This window comes from Typopeltis vanoorti, chromosome 15, assembly GCF_054136105.1.
Source record: "Typopeltis vanoorti isolate ZY-2024b chromosome 15, IOZ_Tvanoo_1.0, whole genome shotgun sequence".
Lineage (NCBI taxonomy): Eukaryota > Metazoa > Arthropoda > Arachnida > Uropygi > Thelyphonidae > Typopeltis > Typopeltis vanoorti.
In genome coordinates this window covers 105,047,950-105,066,351 of record NC_143563.1, presented here as the reverse complement: position 1 = coordinate 105,066,351, position 18,402 = coordinate 105,047,950, and the positions used below count along the sequence as shown (strand labels likewise).

The following is an 18,402-nucleotide window of genomic DNA, read 5'->3' as shown; positions in this document are numbered from 1 at the left end:
TTTCTATGGATGGCCCCTAGTCCTCCCACCACCAGTCCTGTTCTCAAAAATATCCTCTAAATTAATCTTATAGAAACCGTTCAGTAATTTGAATGTCTCAATCATATCGCTCCATTTCTACCTATCAACCAATTTCTGGAACCCACAAATCGCCTCTGGATCCTCTCCACCTCCTCCCCATCAAGAAGAAACCCTGGCACCCAAATCTGGGCACAGTAGTCAAGATGGGGTCTTATCAAGGCTCGATACAGAGGAACAATAACTTGCTTGTCTATGCTTGTCAAAGTATTCTTCAGTAACCAAGTGATTTGATGAGCTGATATTCAAAACTGATACCATGGCACAGAACCCAGAATATCCCCTCAGGTGGTCATAATTTCCTGCTTTGTAGTTCAGTAGTTTAGTCACTTTTGCAATGTGCCCCCTAAGCTCCAACTCCCTATCCAACACTCCCAAATCTCTGGCCTCATCAATCTCCTGGAGTACAGTTCCACCAATGTGGTATACTGCTGCTAATCTTTTCACCCCAAAATGCATAACCTTACATTTTGTCACACGAAATTCACATCCATTCTCCTTAGCCCAGTCTTAATCTATTCAAATCATCTTGCAAAATTTTGACATCATGTGCATTCACTATTGCTCTATGCAACTTTGCATCATCAGCAAACAAATGAACAGTTCCTCTCAGATCCTTTCCTATATCGTTAATGAACAAATTAAATAGTAGTGATCCAAGAACAGAACCCTGCGGCACACCACTAGTCACAGGCCATATTTTGGACTCTACTCCTGAATAAACTACTCTCTGATATCTCTCCATCAACCACCCTCCTATCCATCCCCATATGCTGCAGTTTACTGATTAGAATTCCATGTGGTATCCTGTAAAATGCCTTAGCCAGGTCCAGCAGTATCACTGTAAATCCATTATCCTTATCCAGTTCAGCCGTCACTGTGTTAAAAAACGTGAGCAAGTTACTGAGGCATGATCTACCCTTCACAAAACCATGCTTTCCCCCATACAGTATCCCATTTTCATCTATCCATTCCTGTATTTTTCTCTTGACTACTTTCTCCAAGACCTTGATGACTCCTGATATGCTGATCGGTTGGCAATTTTCAACAGCAGTCTTGGAACCTCCTTTATGCAGTGGAACTTTTTTCCCCTCTTTCCACCCCCTCGGGACTAAACCAGACCGAAATCAAACAAAATGTCAAGGGCACTGACAATTCTTTAGCCGCTTCATGTACGACCTGAGCAGTTATACCATCCAATCCCACAGATGTATTCACATTAAGGTTTTGTAATAGACTATTGTTGGTTCCTACTTTTTCTCAATCTATACTTTGGATCCAACATGATTACTATTACGATGTTCTTAACTAATTGATAAGTTGTAATTTGATTTCTAATTCAAATATAAAGAAAATTTATATTTAAAGACTGCGACACTTTATATCTGAATTAATTCAAGAATTAAAGATAAACCAACTCTCAACTACCCTTCCTTTATATGTTATTATTAATATATACTGGCCGAGTATATTTAACTTACTTAATTCACCTGCTTTGGTTCGAATATTTTATGAATGGCGTAGTAAAAGAGATTCAGCAAAATACAACCTTGATTAACAAAAACAAACATTTAATTTTAGAATCACAAACTTTATACTTAAGATCAAATCACTAATTAAGTTATTATAAACACTTCAGCCTTTCTGATAATACTGTCATACAAACTCAGACAATGGTAAATTTGTTATCTCTAATACAGTCTTCTCACAGTTCCTTAAGTTCCAAAATACAATAAAAATTGCAGTAACACCTCTTCACAAACAAACATCTTTAATTTTACACTTCAGCTAATTCTCCGCAATAGTTACTGTTAGTATAGGGAAATTCTAGGATGAAACTCTCACACTTCTCTGTATAGGAATATTAATGGTTGGAATAATCTTACCGATAATCTTCTTTCTTCATCAACTTACACACAAACACTTTTTATAACTGTAAACACTTTATACAATAAACGGCACTCATTGAAATAAATCTTCGAAGCAATAACTGAATTAATCATCAGTCACAATGCACATAATCAAACATTCTTGCATGAAGTACTACTGATCACTTATGAATTAAGGTAACACACAATAATTCCTTGACTTGAAGTTTTATATGCACAGTTGTCCATTCCTCCGGCATTCAATTAATTCTTTAGGCACTATAATTCTAAACACAGCTATCGTTAAACTTCAACTTTACAGCCTCTGCTATTCTCTAGTTACTCCGTGCTATGCTTCATGATTCCGTGTGTCCTTGAAAGGTCGGCCCTGAAATTAAATCTCAACTCTAGTATCGCTATTCATTCAGTAGTCACTCAGCTGTCTTCCGTAGCTATAATTGTTATTCTACAACTTATTAGCTAACTGCTTCTCGACTACTGGACTTTTAATTAGCTGCTTGAGTGACTTGCCAACTCGCTATTATCACACTCTGATTCCCGATTGCCGAATTAGAATATCCTCTGATTCCAACCGAATGCCAATCCTCTCTCTCTATGTTTCCTATCTATCTCCTTCTCTCTTACCTTCTCTTAATATTTTCAGCGTTCCTCACTCATATATCCGTTCTTCCCGCCTAAATTGTTCATGTGATCTCTTTAACTAAAACTCTTTTCAATAAACTTTCAACATTCTCCTCACACACTGTTCCTAACTCACGCTCACTCACTTACATACGTCTCAATGACAACAAAACAAAACATAATAAAATTGAGCTATTGCATAACATTAAACTTCTACAAATAGGAAAAAATAGAGAATATTTACATTTCAATTAATGCGCAGTTAAATTATCAAATACAAGTTCTTATAATATTAATATAGTAATAAATAAAATAGCTTAATAATATTTAATACAGTCTTTTCATTATTAATACATATATCTTTGATTAATTAATTAATTATTAGATAAAATTAAAGGTAGTTATATAAATATTAAATTGTAAAATAAGTTGTTTACATTAAATAATATTTACAAGTCTAGCCTTTGTGATGGAAGATCATGTTGGATTCTGAAGCAAATAATAATTACTTAAATCTCTATATTATCAGAATCCAACACTATTCACTTCCATTTCATTCACCACAATTCCCATATAAGCTATTGGTTCCATCATTCCCGCAATATCACCGCCTGGATGATATACTCTTGCAAAGTGCTCGCTCAGTAATTCCACTATATCAACTGATTCAGTTACTTCACTACCATCGTCATTCCTTAAAATCATTCTGCTGTATACATTTTTTCTTTTACTTGCAGTATATTGAAAAAACTGTTTGGGATTCTCTTCAGCTTGCATGGCTAATTCCCTTTCATAATCCGCTTTTGCTTTTCTTACCACACTCGTTACCCTTCTGCCTGCGGCGCTTTATACCGTTCGTGTGCCTGCAGGTCACCTTTCTTCTTAAATTCCCTCCACAGTTGTTTCTTTTTTGCAGCTCAAGCTTAATGGTGTTATTCACCCATTTAACCCCTATTTTACTATTCGGACTCTAGGTATACAGTCAGTCATTAACTCATGCAAATGCTCATTAACCACCTCCCATACATTATCAACATCTAGCCCTTGTAGTTTTACATGCCATGGCACTGAACCAAGCAATCTCCTAAGCTTGTCATACTTACCAGCCCAGTAATTCCACATGTACCCTGTCTTAATTGAAAATTCCACACATTTAGCCACCTCCCAGGTCAAGACCTTAAGATCACTCTCACCGATTGGTGGCAACGTAGTCATATTCATTACAGTCAAATTCTCAGATGCAATTACTTTTTTAGAAAAATTTATTTTTAAAAAATCTTATGTTTCATCCAATATAACTTGGACATCATTAAGAATAAAGACCAGCAACTACATTTAGATATGAATCATAAGAATGTGTCACATAACATGTCTTACTAGCTCGTGTCTCAGTCACAGCTGAGTTGACATAATTACATTAGGGTTCAAAGGAACAATTGCAAAAATTTCTGCAGTTAAGTAACTTAAATTAAATTCCAAATATGTATATATACAACATTACGAACAGCTGATAGTAATCTCTTCCCAAAACATTGACATACGGTCAGAGCAGTTAAGATTCAGATGATTTTGTAGTGTTACATATGTTTCAAGGAAAAGACTATCATTTTGAAACTGCTGGAATGAAGAATCTTTGTCTGGATTTGTCAGATTAAAAAAATGCAACACAGTTTTGATGTTCTTGGATTCTATTCAAAACACAGAAGTCAGTCAGTTTCAAGCAGCAAAGATGACATGTGCACTTGATAGACACCTATTAAGAAGAGAGAGGGGGAGGGGGAGGGGGAGGTGGTATCATCTTTTATAGATGTTAAGAACGCAGACAGTTTCTGAGCTGGTTTGATGGACACGTATAGATTAAATTTATGAAAGATCAGTGCGTGCTATTTATTCAAACATTTCATTAAGGTAGGCTATTGAAATTTACAGCACATCAGATTGTAGTCTGATCAACAGATGATAATTATCAATAAGTTCCTGAATGGTAATTTCATTATAACCATAAGACATCAGAGTGCTTTTAATTTTATTTAATTCAACTTACAACTAATCAGAAGTAATCAGTTGCAGAGTGGGGAAGGCAGACCACAGGATGGCAGTTTGGTGAGTAGACCACTGTGCCTTTGAAATGTCAAGGGCAACCATGCGAGTTTCTCCAAATTTTTCCATTACTTGAATCCATAGCTTGGGTCTTTTCCATGGGTTGAGTCTCTGATTAGTTGGTATGTCTCTAGATGGTTCATGACTTGGTTGTTGATGACCTTCTCCATAATTTTTGAGAGAAGAAGTGAGAGGATAACTCGACAATTTATCAAGAAGTTGGACAATAACTATTTGACTGACTTTTATCACCTTTCTTTGGGATGGGCTGGATGTGGACTTGTTTCCGTGTTATCGGGTAGATACCAGCTGAATAGGATAGGTTGAAAAGGCAATACAGGATAGGTGTTAGTTCAGGGGCACAATTTTTTAACACAATAGGTTGGATACCATCAGGACCAGATACCTTGTTTGTATTCAGGTTGTTAAGGATTCTATGTTTTCAACTATCGGATGAAGAGATTGGGTTAGATTTGTGAATTTTGGTGATCCCCATATATCCTGGGTAGTTTGACAAAAGGTTTGAGTTTATTAAGCTTTTGCTTTCTAGAAGAGTCGCATAGTCTTTCTACATTATTCACATTTACTAAAGAGAGAGAGACAACATGTATAATAGCACTGGCATATGTAAATTAAATTATCAGTTATTTACACTACCTGCACTTACAACACACTTAGGAAATGCATTAAACTCACTAAAAACTCTCCACATATGTAAAAAATGTACTCCTGACACCCTTCTTCACCACATCCTTATACAACTTCCAGGGATGACCTCCTGTTCTTCCCATCTTAACATTCACTCTTTTTGGCTTCTGTCTTTCTGACTTCTATCTCTTTCCAAAACTAAAACTCTTCCTCACTGGTCAGCATTTTTTTTCAAATCAAGAGATGATTGCAACTGTAGAGGGATTTTGCAGATCTTACTAAGAACTACTACAGGGACGGGATAATGGTGCTGGAGAATCGCTGGAATAAATGCATTAGTCTTAAGGGAGATTATGTTGAAAAATAAAAATAATTTTGAAATTATAAATTCGTTTTTTCATTGTTAGGCCGAGAACTTTTCAGACACCCCCCTATATTATTTTCATTTCATATGTTACTAAATAACAAAAGAAAACAAAAATTATGTTAAATATAATTTTATTCATTCAGTAAATCTAATGTAATATTTGTTAAAAAAACAATTTCACATAAACAATGCAACAAATTACTTACTGAACAAAGTCTTTATACTTTTGCAGAGTAAATATAATACTCGGGTATTCCAAGGAATCAACATAAAATGTTGGCAATGTTGTACCATCTCTTAAAATAAAGGTCAACTGAACTTTATCCTTCTGCATTTCTGAATATCTATAAGACCTGAGATCATTCAAATCAAAACACACGGAATATGGCATTTTTACTGAAGTCCTTAACTGAACAGCATCTGTTAATACAAAATATGTGTAGCCTAATTACTGAACAACTGTCTGTATAATTTTGTATATAAGAAAATAAAATATAATTTTCATAATTCACAGTTTTATGTAATATTTTACCTTTTATACCTTAATTTCAAAAAAAAAAAAAACTGTTTTTCTTTCCTAAAAGAAAACAAAAGGGTTAAAATATTAGACATCCTTCATGCTAAATGAAACCCACCAGCAAGACAGAACTAATGACATGTGGCAGGCACTGGTCTTGCCGTGCTTCCCCTTTATCCCTTATGTGACAACAAGCAATGGTTATGATACAGATGATTATGAATGGGCAAATGGAAAATGACATTGGGAATCACACAGTTGGTAAAACATAGGCTGTACACTTTGGCCTTGCTAGGATGGAAAATGAAAGTGTCTCAGGTGTATTGAGAATGGTGTGGTAAAACAAAAAACATGTCAACATTGAATCTTAGGCCAAAATGCTCTTATCTGGAGTGCAGCAGCAGCAGACTAGCATTACGAATATTATGCATGACTCCACTTTTTTGCTCTTCATCCATACATATGAAAGAACAAGAAATAACGACCATCATATGCATTTGTGGTTTAAGCCAATGGAGCACAACGTGGTCAAGACATGGGTAAGACAAGGAGGCACATTATCTCCATGGCTAAGTCCTAAATTGCCAGATCATCCTTTCATTCAGTATCTAGTATATACTTACTAACAGGGCACACTATGTGAAGGTAAGGATTGGACATTAGGTCAGAATCCCCCCCCCCCAGTTGGTTCTCTGCATTCCTGAAAGGCAATGTGGAGGTCTCCTCCCAGTTATTTGGCTTTGACCCTTAAGGAATCAAAGACGATAACAGTGACATGAAAACTGAAGATAAGGGTATCTTAGATGGCTGGAGTAATTACTTTGAAAGACTGTTAAACAAACCAAGCAGTGACAGAATGATACTAGAAAATTTTCAAGAGGAATGCAAAGAGAAGTACATATCAATACTTAAGCAGAAAAAGCCACAAAAACTTGAAATGTGGAAAGGCAAGTGGAGTAGATGATATCTGACTGGAAATCTCAAATATGGAGGTATAAAAGTTTTTCAGTGGCTACACTGTATAATTTAGAGGACCTGGCCAGAAAGTCAAATTCCATGTGATTGGAGTAGAGCTCTCATAGCTCCCATCTATCAAAAAGGGAATAAAGCTAAATGTGAGAATTACAGATGACATTCTCTACCAAGTGTTCATTGAAATGAGGGTGAGAATATTTGTGGAACTTGGAGAAGAACTAGTTCAGTTCATACCAAATAGAGGTTGTCAAGGTCATTTTCTCTTTAAGACAAATAGTCGAGAAATGGTGGGAATATGACAAGTATCTGTACTTAAGTTTTGTAGATATGGAAAAGGCACACAACAAGGTAACCAGAGAAAAGATTTTCAAATCACCACATTTATGAGATAAATGGAACATTATACAGGGCAATACATAGTCTCGATTTAATTTGTAAGTCAGCAGTTAGAATTGAAGGAAATATAAGAAGATGGTTTGATGTAAAATCAGGGGTAAGAAAAGGATGCACATTATCTCCACTCTTATTCATCATCTATATGAATCACATTATGATAAAAAGTGGCATCAAGGTTGATATTAGAATTGGAGATGTCAAACTTAGCTCAGCTCTTTGCTTTGTGCGGATGTTGTTGTACTACTAAACACATCTAGTGCAAGTTTCTGGGATTCACCAACTAAACTGGATAACAGTTGTAACAAATTTGGCATGAAAATCAGCAATAAAAAGACCAAAACTATGAAAATAGGCACAAGCATAGAAAATTTCAGCTGCATTCTGAATGGAGATCCTGTACAGCAAGTAAAATATTTCAGCTATTTAGGAACAGTTTTTAGTGAAGATGGCAGGTGAAATCTGGAAATAGACAACAGAATAAGCAAAGCTGGTATGGTGGGTAGTCAGCTGTAAATTTATAAAAACCAGTTTTAAATTATGGATCTGCGAGTTCAGTTAGAAATAAAGCATTTGATCAAAGACTAGAGATCTGATATCTGTGATCTCTAACTGATGGCATCAATGGCATAATCTTATTAAAAATGAAGATATTAGAAAGGAACTTGACATTATTATTATTACGGAAGACTCCAGGGAGTCATTAGACTCATCGAGGGAGGCCCTAAACATCATGTCCACACAACTATACGACATTCTCACAGTATCTACCATACCTTGCCTTGAACTCGCTCACTGTCATAGCACCCACAACAGACTCTGGCAGTTATTCCACTCATTTACCACTCTATAAGTAAAGAACCCAGCTCTAACACCCTTGCTAACCATACTCTTTCCCAGCTTCCATAGGTGTCCCCTAGTTCTCCCACCAGCAGTCCTGATCTCAAAAATCTCCTCTAAATTAATCCTATAGAAACCCTTTAGCAATTTATATGTCTCAATCATATCTCCCCTTTTCCACCTATCAACTAATTTCTGCAACCCACAAATCTTCAACCTGTTCTCATAAGGTTCATTTCATAGACCTGCTATCATCTTGATCACTCGCCTCTGGATCCTCTCCACCTCCTCCTCCCCATCAAGAAGAAACCTAGGTGACCAAATCTGGGCACAGTAGTCGAGATGAGGTCTTATCAAGGCTCAGTAGAGAGGCACAATAACTTGCTTATCTCTGCTCGTCAAAGTATTTTTCAACAACCAAGTGAGTCGATGAGCTGATTTAGCCACTTTTGCAATGTGCCCCCTAAACTTCATCTCCCTATCCACCAACACTCCCAAGTTCCTGGCCTCATCAATCTCCTGGAGTACAGTTCCACCAATGTGGTATACTGCTGCTAATCTTTTCACCCCAAAATGCATAACCTTATATTTTGTCACATTAAATTAACATCCATTCTCCTTAGCCCAGAACTCCAATCTATCCAAGTCGTCCTGCAAGATTTTGACATCTTCTGCATTCACTATTGCCCTACCCAACTTTGCATCATCAGCAAACAAATGAACTGTTCCTCTTAGATCCTTCCCTATATCGTTAATGAACAAATTAAACAGCAGTTGTCCAAGAACAGAATCCTGCGGCACACCACTAGTCACAGGCCGTCTTTTGGACTCTACTCCTGAATAAACTACTCTCTGATATCTCTCCATCAACCACCCACCTATCCATCTCACCAACCATACATCCATTCCCATATGTTGTAGTTTACGGATTACAATTCCATGTGGTATCCTGTAAAATGCCTTAGCCAGGTCCAGCAGTATCACTGTAAACCCATTACCCTTATCCAGTTCAGCCATAACTGTGTTATAAAACATGAGCAAGTTACTGAGGCATGATCTACCTTTCACAAAGCCATGCTGTTCCCCATACAGTATCTCATTTTCATTAATCCATTCCTGTATTTTTCCCTCGACTACTTTCTCCAAGACCTTGACAACGACTCCTGATATGCTGATCGGTCGGTAATTTGCAACAGTAGTCTTGGATCCTCCTTTATGCAGTGGAACTATTTTCCCCCTCTTTCCACACCTTCGGGACTAAACCAGACCCGAGACTCAGATTAAACAACATAGTCAAGGGCACTGATAATTTTTTAGCTGCTTCACATAAGACCTGTTCCTGTATACCATCCAATCCCACAGATGTATTCCCATTAAGGTTCTGTAATAGACTATTCACCTCCACTTCATTCATCACAATTCCCGTATAAACTAATGGTTCCTTCATTTTTTCAATGTCACCACCTGGATGATATACTTTTGCAAAGTGCTCGCTCAGTAACTCCACTCTATCGACTGATTCAGTGACCTCCTTACCATTGCCATTCCTTAAAATCATTTTGCCGTGTACAGTTTTTTTCTTGCTTGCAGCATGTTGAAAGAACTGTTTGGGATTCTCTTTAGCTTGCATAGCTAGTTTCCTTTCATAATCCTCTTTTGCTTTTTTTTTACTACATTCGTTACCCTTCTGGCCTGCACTTTAAACCGTTCGTGTGCCTGCAGGTCACCTCTTTAAAAGTTGTTTCTTTTATTGGAGCTCAAGCTTAATGGTGTTATTCATCCATTTAACCCCTACTTGTTTTACTATTCGGACTCTAGGTAAACAATCAGCCATAACCTCCTGTAAATGCTCCTTGACCACTTCCCATGCTCTATCGACATCCAGCCCTTGCAGTTGTACATGCCATGGCACTGAACCAAGCAATCTCCTAAGCTTGTCATACTTGCCAACATGGTAATTCCACATATACCCTGTCTTAATCAAAAATTCCACACCTTTAGTCACCTCCTAGGTAAAGACCTTATGATCACTCTCACCAATAGGTGGCAACATGGTCATATTCATTACAGTCAAATTCTCAGATGCTATTACCAGGTCAAGCACTCTCACACCCATAGTATTTCAATTATATGCTGTCTCAGATAGTTATCCCTTAATAATTGAATAAAATCCATTTCTTTCCTCACATGTGTCCTCTCCTCCTACCAATCAATGTTACCATAGTTGAAATCCCCCATAATAATTACCCTCCTTCCACTCATTTCATCAATTTGTTTATGTATACTATCTCCACCATCTATTCCATCACCTGGTCTATAGCAACACCTAACTGTATATTTTGTTCTCCCAGTCTCAATTTCACACCAAATACCCTCAAATGAGCTCTTTTCACTATCCTGCGATAGAACTTCAATTCTCCTTGGTTGTAGTTCATCAGTTATCATCAATAACACTCCTTCCCCCATTTTATCCTCTCTGTCCCTCCTACACACACTATAACTTACACATTCCATCCCACTAACTATATCATCTTCTGTCAGCCATGTTTCACTAATGCCAATAATCTGTGGCCAGGAAGAGCCAATCAAGGCCAAAAATTCTTCCTTCTTGTTCCTAATACTTCTGGCATTAGTATATATGAAATGCAGAGGTCCCTTTGTCCCACCCTTATCTTGATGCGTTATTCTAACTATCCCATTCCGATTTCTTGTCCTTAGTACTGGCTTGGGTACATTATATACATTCTTACACTCAACTGTCTCACTGATGTCCGCATATCCACTCCCCCCCCCCTCCTTGGCAGTTCTAGTTTCCCTGGTTCTGCACATCCATTTTCACTTCATTCAGCAACTTTTTCCAGTCTCCACACACCAAATCCATTCAAATGCAGGCCATCCATCTTGTATAAATCCTTTCGCCCATCAAACTCATTCCACATGTCCACGAATTCCACACGACACCGTCTGCATAACCTGCACATAAAGTCATTTGCGATTATGGCCCTCCTTCTAAACTCCTCTCTGTCATACCGTGGCAACAGACTCGCCATCCTAACTCTGTGACTCTTTTCTTTTGCTACCTTTAACAATACTTTCAAGTCCTCTTTCATAAAAAATTTATCTCCCTTCAATTCATTCCTACCCGCCACAACTATCAATTCTTTCACCCTCTGTTTTTGTGCTCTAATACTCTCACTTACATCCTTAAACTTCGCACTCGGTAAGTACGATTTAATTAAACTCCCATCTATCACTCCTCTTAATAACGAGTCGCCATACAACACTCTTTCCTTCATTTCAGAAACTCTCCCACTCTTATGCTTATTTTTCCTTTCAAACGCTTGTTTATTTCCATTAGCCAAGGCACTCTGGAAAGAGTTTAGCAGGTGCTCTAATTGCCGCTGCGCATTTTGTATCACTGCGCGCAACCTAACCTTCTTATTAGCATTCAAGAATGTGTCAGCAGAGCTAATCTAAGGTGGTATATGGCCCCTTAAATAGAATGGGTGAAGAAAGGTTAGCAAAACATTGTTTGATGCCAAAAAGGCAGGAAAATGGCTCAGAGGAAGACTCAAGGTCTAGGTGGATTGATTTAGTCAGAAGTGCCTTAGCAGCACAAAATGTTAGGTATGACAATATAGGAGTGCTCACAAGTAATAGATTGATTTGGAGGAAAATTGTTGATAGATGATTACTAATAATGTACTCTTAATAATGCTGTCATAATAACCTGAACATTCCTTGGAGGTACAAATCAGGAAACTGATGATGAGGAATAACAATACGAAGTGATTAACAAATTATGCTTGATCACAACAAGGCAAGGCAAGCAGAACAGTGATAGTCTATGGCATGTTTTTCCTGGCACTCCTTAAACCCAATTTGATAGCATTAGAGGAAAGCTGAACAGAACATCACTACTAAGTATAGCCATTCATGTTGGCTATTTGCCTTGCATTACCCTGCCTGTTATGGACACTTGCAACAGGATGTGACAGTCAAAGGGAATGTTCAAGAATGGTTACAAGTGACCCATTTTGATGAATGGTCCTTTCAGTTATACAGTATCAATTTCAATGAGCAGGTATCTTTGGAATATAGTGGAATGAGATATTAATGTCACAGACCCACTGCAAGCATATCTGATGAACTGCACAAATTCATCATGTTTGTGGAGGCAAAGCCTCAGCATACTGAGGCTTTGCCTCCACAAGGTTCATGGATATTACAGCATTAAGTAGTTATTTAATAAACTGGGTGATAGCAAAACATTGTTTGATGCCAAAATGGCTCGGAGGAAGACTCAAGGTCATACAGTCAATTTTCATACACTCAATATATGCACATCCTTATGCAAATTAATGTGAACACACACAGATTTTGAAGGAGAAAGGGAGAAGGTTGACTTTCTGGAATATAAACATTTTATATACATATAAACTGTATATATTTACATTTTGCTGTTTATACTTTATGTGCTTCCTTGTCTCCTTTAGTCACAATAATGTTTGGAGTAGTGTAAGTTTTCTGCTATGTTAATTCATTTTTCAATTATTACAATTTAGTGTACAAACCTGCTGTTTTCCCAATACTAAGTAATTAATATTGATGCCATTTTCCTACATAAATTTTTCTTTTTGAGAATAGCATGGGCCAAGCTGTGCTTAAAAACAGCTACTTTCTCAAAACAGATGAATCACATATAGGCATACTACAGTCATATGACACATTAGGTTTCAGACCACTGTCATATAGCAAATCAGTGCCCATTAGTTGTTCAAGAAACATTCAATATAGTATTTTTTTATTCAATATACCGGGTGATTATAAAATAATGTCAAGTGTTCAGAGCCCTCTAGCGAGTGATGTATTGGACGAAACACACCAATATTCAGTAGACGTATACAGTAAAACATGGGGATTCGATTTAACAAAAAAAAAAAAAGTACCAAAAGTTGCCAACAGGGGAAATTTTGGCACTGCCAAATTAATTTTAGTAGGTGTGACTAATGAATGACTAAATGGCAAATGAGAGACAGCACACATCAATTTCATGATGTTTATTGTAAATGAGGTTCAATATGACCACCATTCTGATGTTCCAGGAACTGCATACGGTGAATGACATTTTCCACAGTGGCCCACAACATATCAGAATTGATTTGTCTCACATGTAACATTATTCGATCTTTCAAAGTTGGAATATCAGGTACATGTCCTTGATACACAATGCTTTTAAGTAATCCCTACAGCCAAAAGTCACAAGGATTGAGATCAGGTGATCTCAGTGGCCATGCCATGAGAAATGCATGACTAATGATTCTTCTGTCAGAGAAACGTTGTCGCAAAACATGCTGTACCTGAAGTCCGATGTGGGGCGGTGCTGCATGAAGATGGTCGAATTGAGACATCCTCTTTGCTGCAGTTGTGGAACCACAAAGTTTTGTAGCATATTGGCATACCTGTTAGCATTGACGGAACAGGTCACTGGTCCATTTTGGTGATTTTCCTCGTAAAAGTATGGACTGATGATAAAAGATGCCGTAAATCCGCATCTTTGGGTGAGTGGATAGGCGTCTGCAGACACACGTGCGGATTAGCTGCAGCCCAAATGCGACAGTTGCGTGTGTTAATATCGCTGTTCAAATAAAAGTACACTTCGTCACTCCATAAAATCTGCCACGGCCATGCATGCTAAGAATCTCAAAGATAAGTCGATTTGTGTGGTCCATGTTCAAGAATTGCACCAGGGTGCAATTCTTGAACATGACTGATTTTATATGTGTAAAACTTCAACATCTGATGTAGGATTTTCCACACCGTTGTATATGGATATCCGTTTGCCGGGATATTGCTCGTGCACTGCTGGTACCCTGCACATTTGTCATCTCCTGTTCCAAAATAGCAGTTGCAACTTCTTCAACTTGTTGATGATTGATTGGTTTGCGTCCTCTGCCTACCTGCACTGCTAGAGTTCCAGTAGTTTCAAATCGCTGAATCAGTTTTCGTAAGTTTGTTACGCTAATCGGTCCTTTTTGTAAATTTTTCATACGCCGAAAATCACGAAGACAAGCACTGGCATTATTGTTCCGCTGATAATAGTTTGACTAACAAAGCCCGCTCATGAAAGGTAAGAGGCATCGAAAAGCAGTTCGTCTACGAATGATAAGAAATCTCACAGGCTTTCCTTTTATTGCATGATCGCTCACAAGAAATGCAATAATGCAAATTAATGCATTTTACTTGGTAAACAGCACCAAAATTTCCCCTATTGGCGAGTTTTGGTACTTTTTTTTTCATTAAATCGAATCCCCATGTTCAACTGTGTACGTCTACCGAATATTGGTGTGTTTCGTCCAATACATTACTCACTAGAGGGCTCTGAACACTTGACATTATTTTATAATCACCTGGTATTTTCATTTGCATAAAGGCCTAAATAGAGAATTTATTTTTACATCAGATACACAAACGTAACATTTGTTCTGAATAGCTTAGCATAGGAAGCACACCAAACAGTTTTGATGTCAATTTACACCATTAAAAGTTTTTCCATTTCAGAAATAAGAGAACCACATTTATGGATAACTGCAATATTAATTAGTATGACACTTTTTTACTTCATTAAGAGCTTTATGAAGCTTCACTGTTTTAAACTAAAAACCTTAGTGGGAGGTATGTTTAGCCTACAGCCTATCTCGGTGTTCGATACACTATCATCACTCAATTTAATGATTTCAATCTTAGTATGAACATAATACATGTACGATGCATCTTCTTCTTGTTATCAGTGAAAGCAGTAAATCCCTCACTTAGAATTTTATCTGCCATTATCAACAACAAAAGAAGTTATAAACAGTTATAATTCACAACGAAACGCCAAAACACAGAGATGTGGCAAGCAACAGCATCACAAACAAACAGTTCACAAAACTGCACATCAGTTGATTCATGGGAGCATCATGCCAATAAAATCATCATATGAGTGAATGCAGTGTCATATAAATTGGCATTAGTCATTATCGAAAAGCATCATATAAGTGGATTGCTGTAAAGCAAAGTGTCATAAGGTGGGGTATTATATAAATGTACTTTTATGATGGCCTTAGTCATACTTTTGCAACTGTAATTATGCTTTCATAAGCTGTAGCATTTTCAACTTTATAATTTGATTCACAGCTCTCTAGCTTACTTCATGGTGTTAGCTATCTCTCTCTCTCTCTCTCTCCAATGAGATGTGATTTATACAAAGCAATGATTTTTGCTACCGACCCCATCTCCCAATTTAAAGGCACAAATCCAAACCAAATTGAAATACAAATTCTACGGAAAAAAAAGAAAAAAAAAAATCCCTCATCCACTTGAAAGTTAGAAAATTTTTTTTTTTTTTTCTGAACAATTTCCAAAGTAAAAGCTTTTGGTACTACTGATCTTTTGTGATCCACAGTACATAGAGTACTGTGGATCACAAAAATCTTCAACAAAAAAATAAAATAAAATAAAATAAAATAAAATAGTAACAAAACCCCTGGGAGGAGGGGGAGCATCCATATCACTTCACAAACATTGGTGGTGGCCGTAATATAAATGTGAATCACCACTCTATCGTCCAAACTAGACCTATTATTCCTAATGGAATCTCAACAACTGTCTGAACTACATCTTGCATGTTCCTTCCATCATCTCGAAAGCAGCATGTGCACATTCATCAGATCTGTTCTAGTTCAAAATTTCCCTGCCCCACTTTGCTGAATTCTCTATTGCTCTCCAAATGATAACCAGTCAGACCTCTTTTCTTTACTTATCTCTAAAATCTGATTTTTTGCAGTGGAAATACCCACACAATTAAGTCATACTCCTCTAAACTTCAACATCTATAATTCAAATCAGCTTCATTTCTCCAATTCAACAGATTATGCTGTTAGAGATGAAGAGGTATCTACTGTAAGCAAGGACAATAACACAAATAATCTACGTGCCTACTAGAATACCAGCTAATCTTAACCACCTTACTAATACTCTTGACCTTTCCCAAAGCAACTCTATTCCAAATTCACTGTAGATGTCAGTTCTGTTTTGTGTAACTCAAACTGTAACAAAGTTTGCTTCACTGTGGACCATTCTATCAATCATTTTCAGTCTTATGGCCTTTGGCATTACAAGTGCCAAATGGGATGACCTCCAATTTCTATTCCTCCTTTAGATAAAAGAAACTGAAAGTTGAATTCCAGTATCTCTTAGCCATCAACACACACCTTTCAACACAAGCCATGGAAAGATCTGGAGAAACTCACATGGCTGCTCTTGACATTTCTGATCAAATGTGACACAGAGACCTTCAGCAACCTTGCTATCTTATGATCTGCTTTCTACCCTCTACAAACAGGTCACCATGTTCCTCTCTGGTTGTTCGATATGCATTATGGTAGATGCTTCCTTCTCTCATCATTATCTATATTTCTTCCTCTTGTACAAAAACGACCTTAAATCCTATCCATAGTTTTAGATATAATGTACATTCCTTTCCTTCAGTTGAAAAACCTTGTACCACCCAACCATAATGCTTTAAGAAATTCCATATTCTTCTTGCCATTCTTCAACAGAGCAAGGAAAACCTTGTGATATAAATTAAAGACACCAAGAAATTACATTCTTTTTTCATTCCTTTATCCAAGTGAAGTTTGCATGTAAAGTAACTTCACAACTGGGCTACTTGTATATAGAGGCTAATGACTTCACACCATTGCCTTAGTATCCCATAATGCAATGCACATATCCTCATGGACATGAATAATGCTTTGCATTATGGGAGGGGCCATTACACTATCTCTAATCCAGAGTATTTTAGTAATCAGGTGTGAAACCGCTGACAACTTGTATATAGAAATATGACTTCTGCATCACTTCTGAGTCTGGCACCCACTGATGAGACCTCAATAAAGGTTGAAACCGGTCTGGGTAGTGGCCCTTCATATAATGCATAGCATTATACATGTCCATAAGAATATGTACATTGCATTATGGGATACTAGCCCAGTCATGAAGTTACTTCACGTGCAAACTTCGTTTGCTTACACTTGGATAAAGAATGAAACCAAGAATGTAATTCCTTGGCAACTTTAATTTATAATATAACCAAGTGAAAAAAAATTTCAATGAAAACCTTGTAAATGTCAATGTTACTAAAAGAGTTTTAATCTGCTGTCAAAAGGCAGCAGGAAGATCTCAAGTAATCTAATTTTAATGAAAGTAAGCCTATGGGGTCTTATCATTAACCAGAAAAATGACTAAATAGATCCTTTTCAAAGACCTATCATCATGAATGATCTAACTTGGTCAGGAATAATTACATCTTTGAGCAACTGAGTCAATATAAACAGTTACAATGCAGAGATCGAGGAGAGAAATTACACTGCCAAATTTAACTATTTTACAATCCTACAACTCCTAAAATTCACAGAAAAATGAAATATAATCAATATTAACCCATGGTTGTGAAACAAAGCCAACAAAAAGAGAGAATATAAAACTCGCTGCATTGAAAAGAAAAGTATTTGAAAGAATTTTTGGCCATCTTTCAATCAAATACTGGATATTATTTTAATTAAAGGGATATTAAATCCCACATAGTTTTAAGACCAAATAAGAAACTCAAAGATTGGAATCAGAGAGTTTCTTGCCGAATATAGTAAACTATAAAGTATCGGCGACCACTGGCGTGAGCAAATGCAAGTGACCCTAGCACGTAGTGCAATACCGGAAGACTCGCAGCAAAGTCGGTAAATTCTGATCGCTATTCTTAGGTATTTTCCATAATGTAAAAACACAATTCCTAGGAAATGTATGCTGTTATTACATTATGGTAGGGAGGTCACTACCCAGACCGGTTTCAGCCTTTTTTGAGGCTTCATCAGTGAGTAGCTAGACCTAATACCGAAGTGTATAGCGAAAAGAACTTATATACTCTGCGATAC

The 18,402-nt window shown here is 37.0% G+C and overlaps 1 protein-coding gene across 2 annotated transcripts in view; it reads right to left on the bottom strand.

The window, feature by feature from the left end:
• Positions 1–18,402, bottom strand: part of Tbc1d15-17 (TBC1 domain family member 15/17) — a 305,943-nt gene that overhangs the window by 245,682 nt on the left and 41,859 nt on the right. For both annotated transcript variants that reach the window (XM_090404708.1, XM_090404709.1), the window contains one exon: positions 5,910–6,123. In XM_090404708.1, the coding sequence (XP_090260834.1) occupies positions 5,910–6,123 (214 nt within the window). The remainder of the gene's footprint in view (positions 1–5,909; positions 6,124–18,402) is intronic.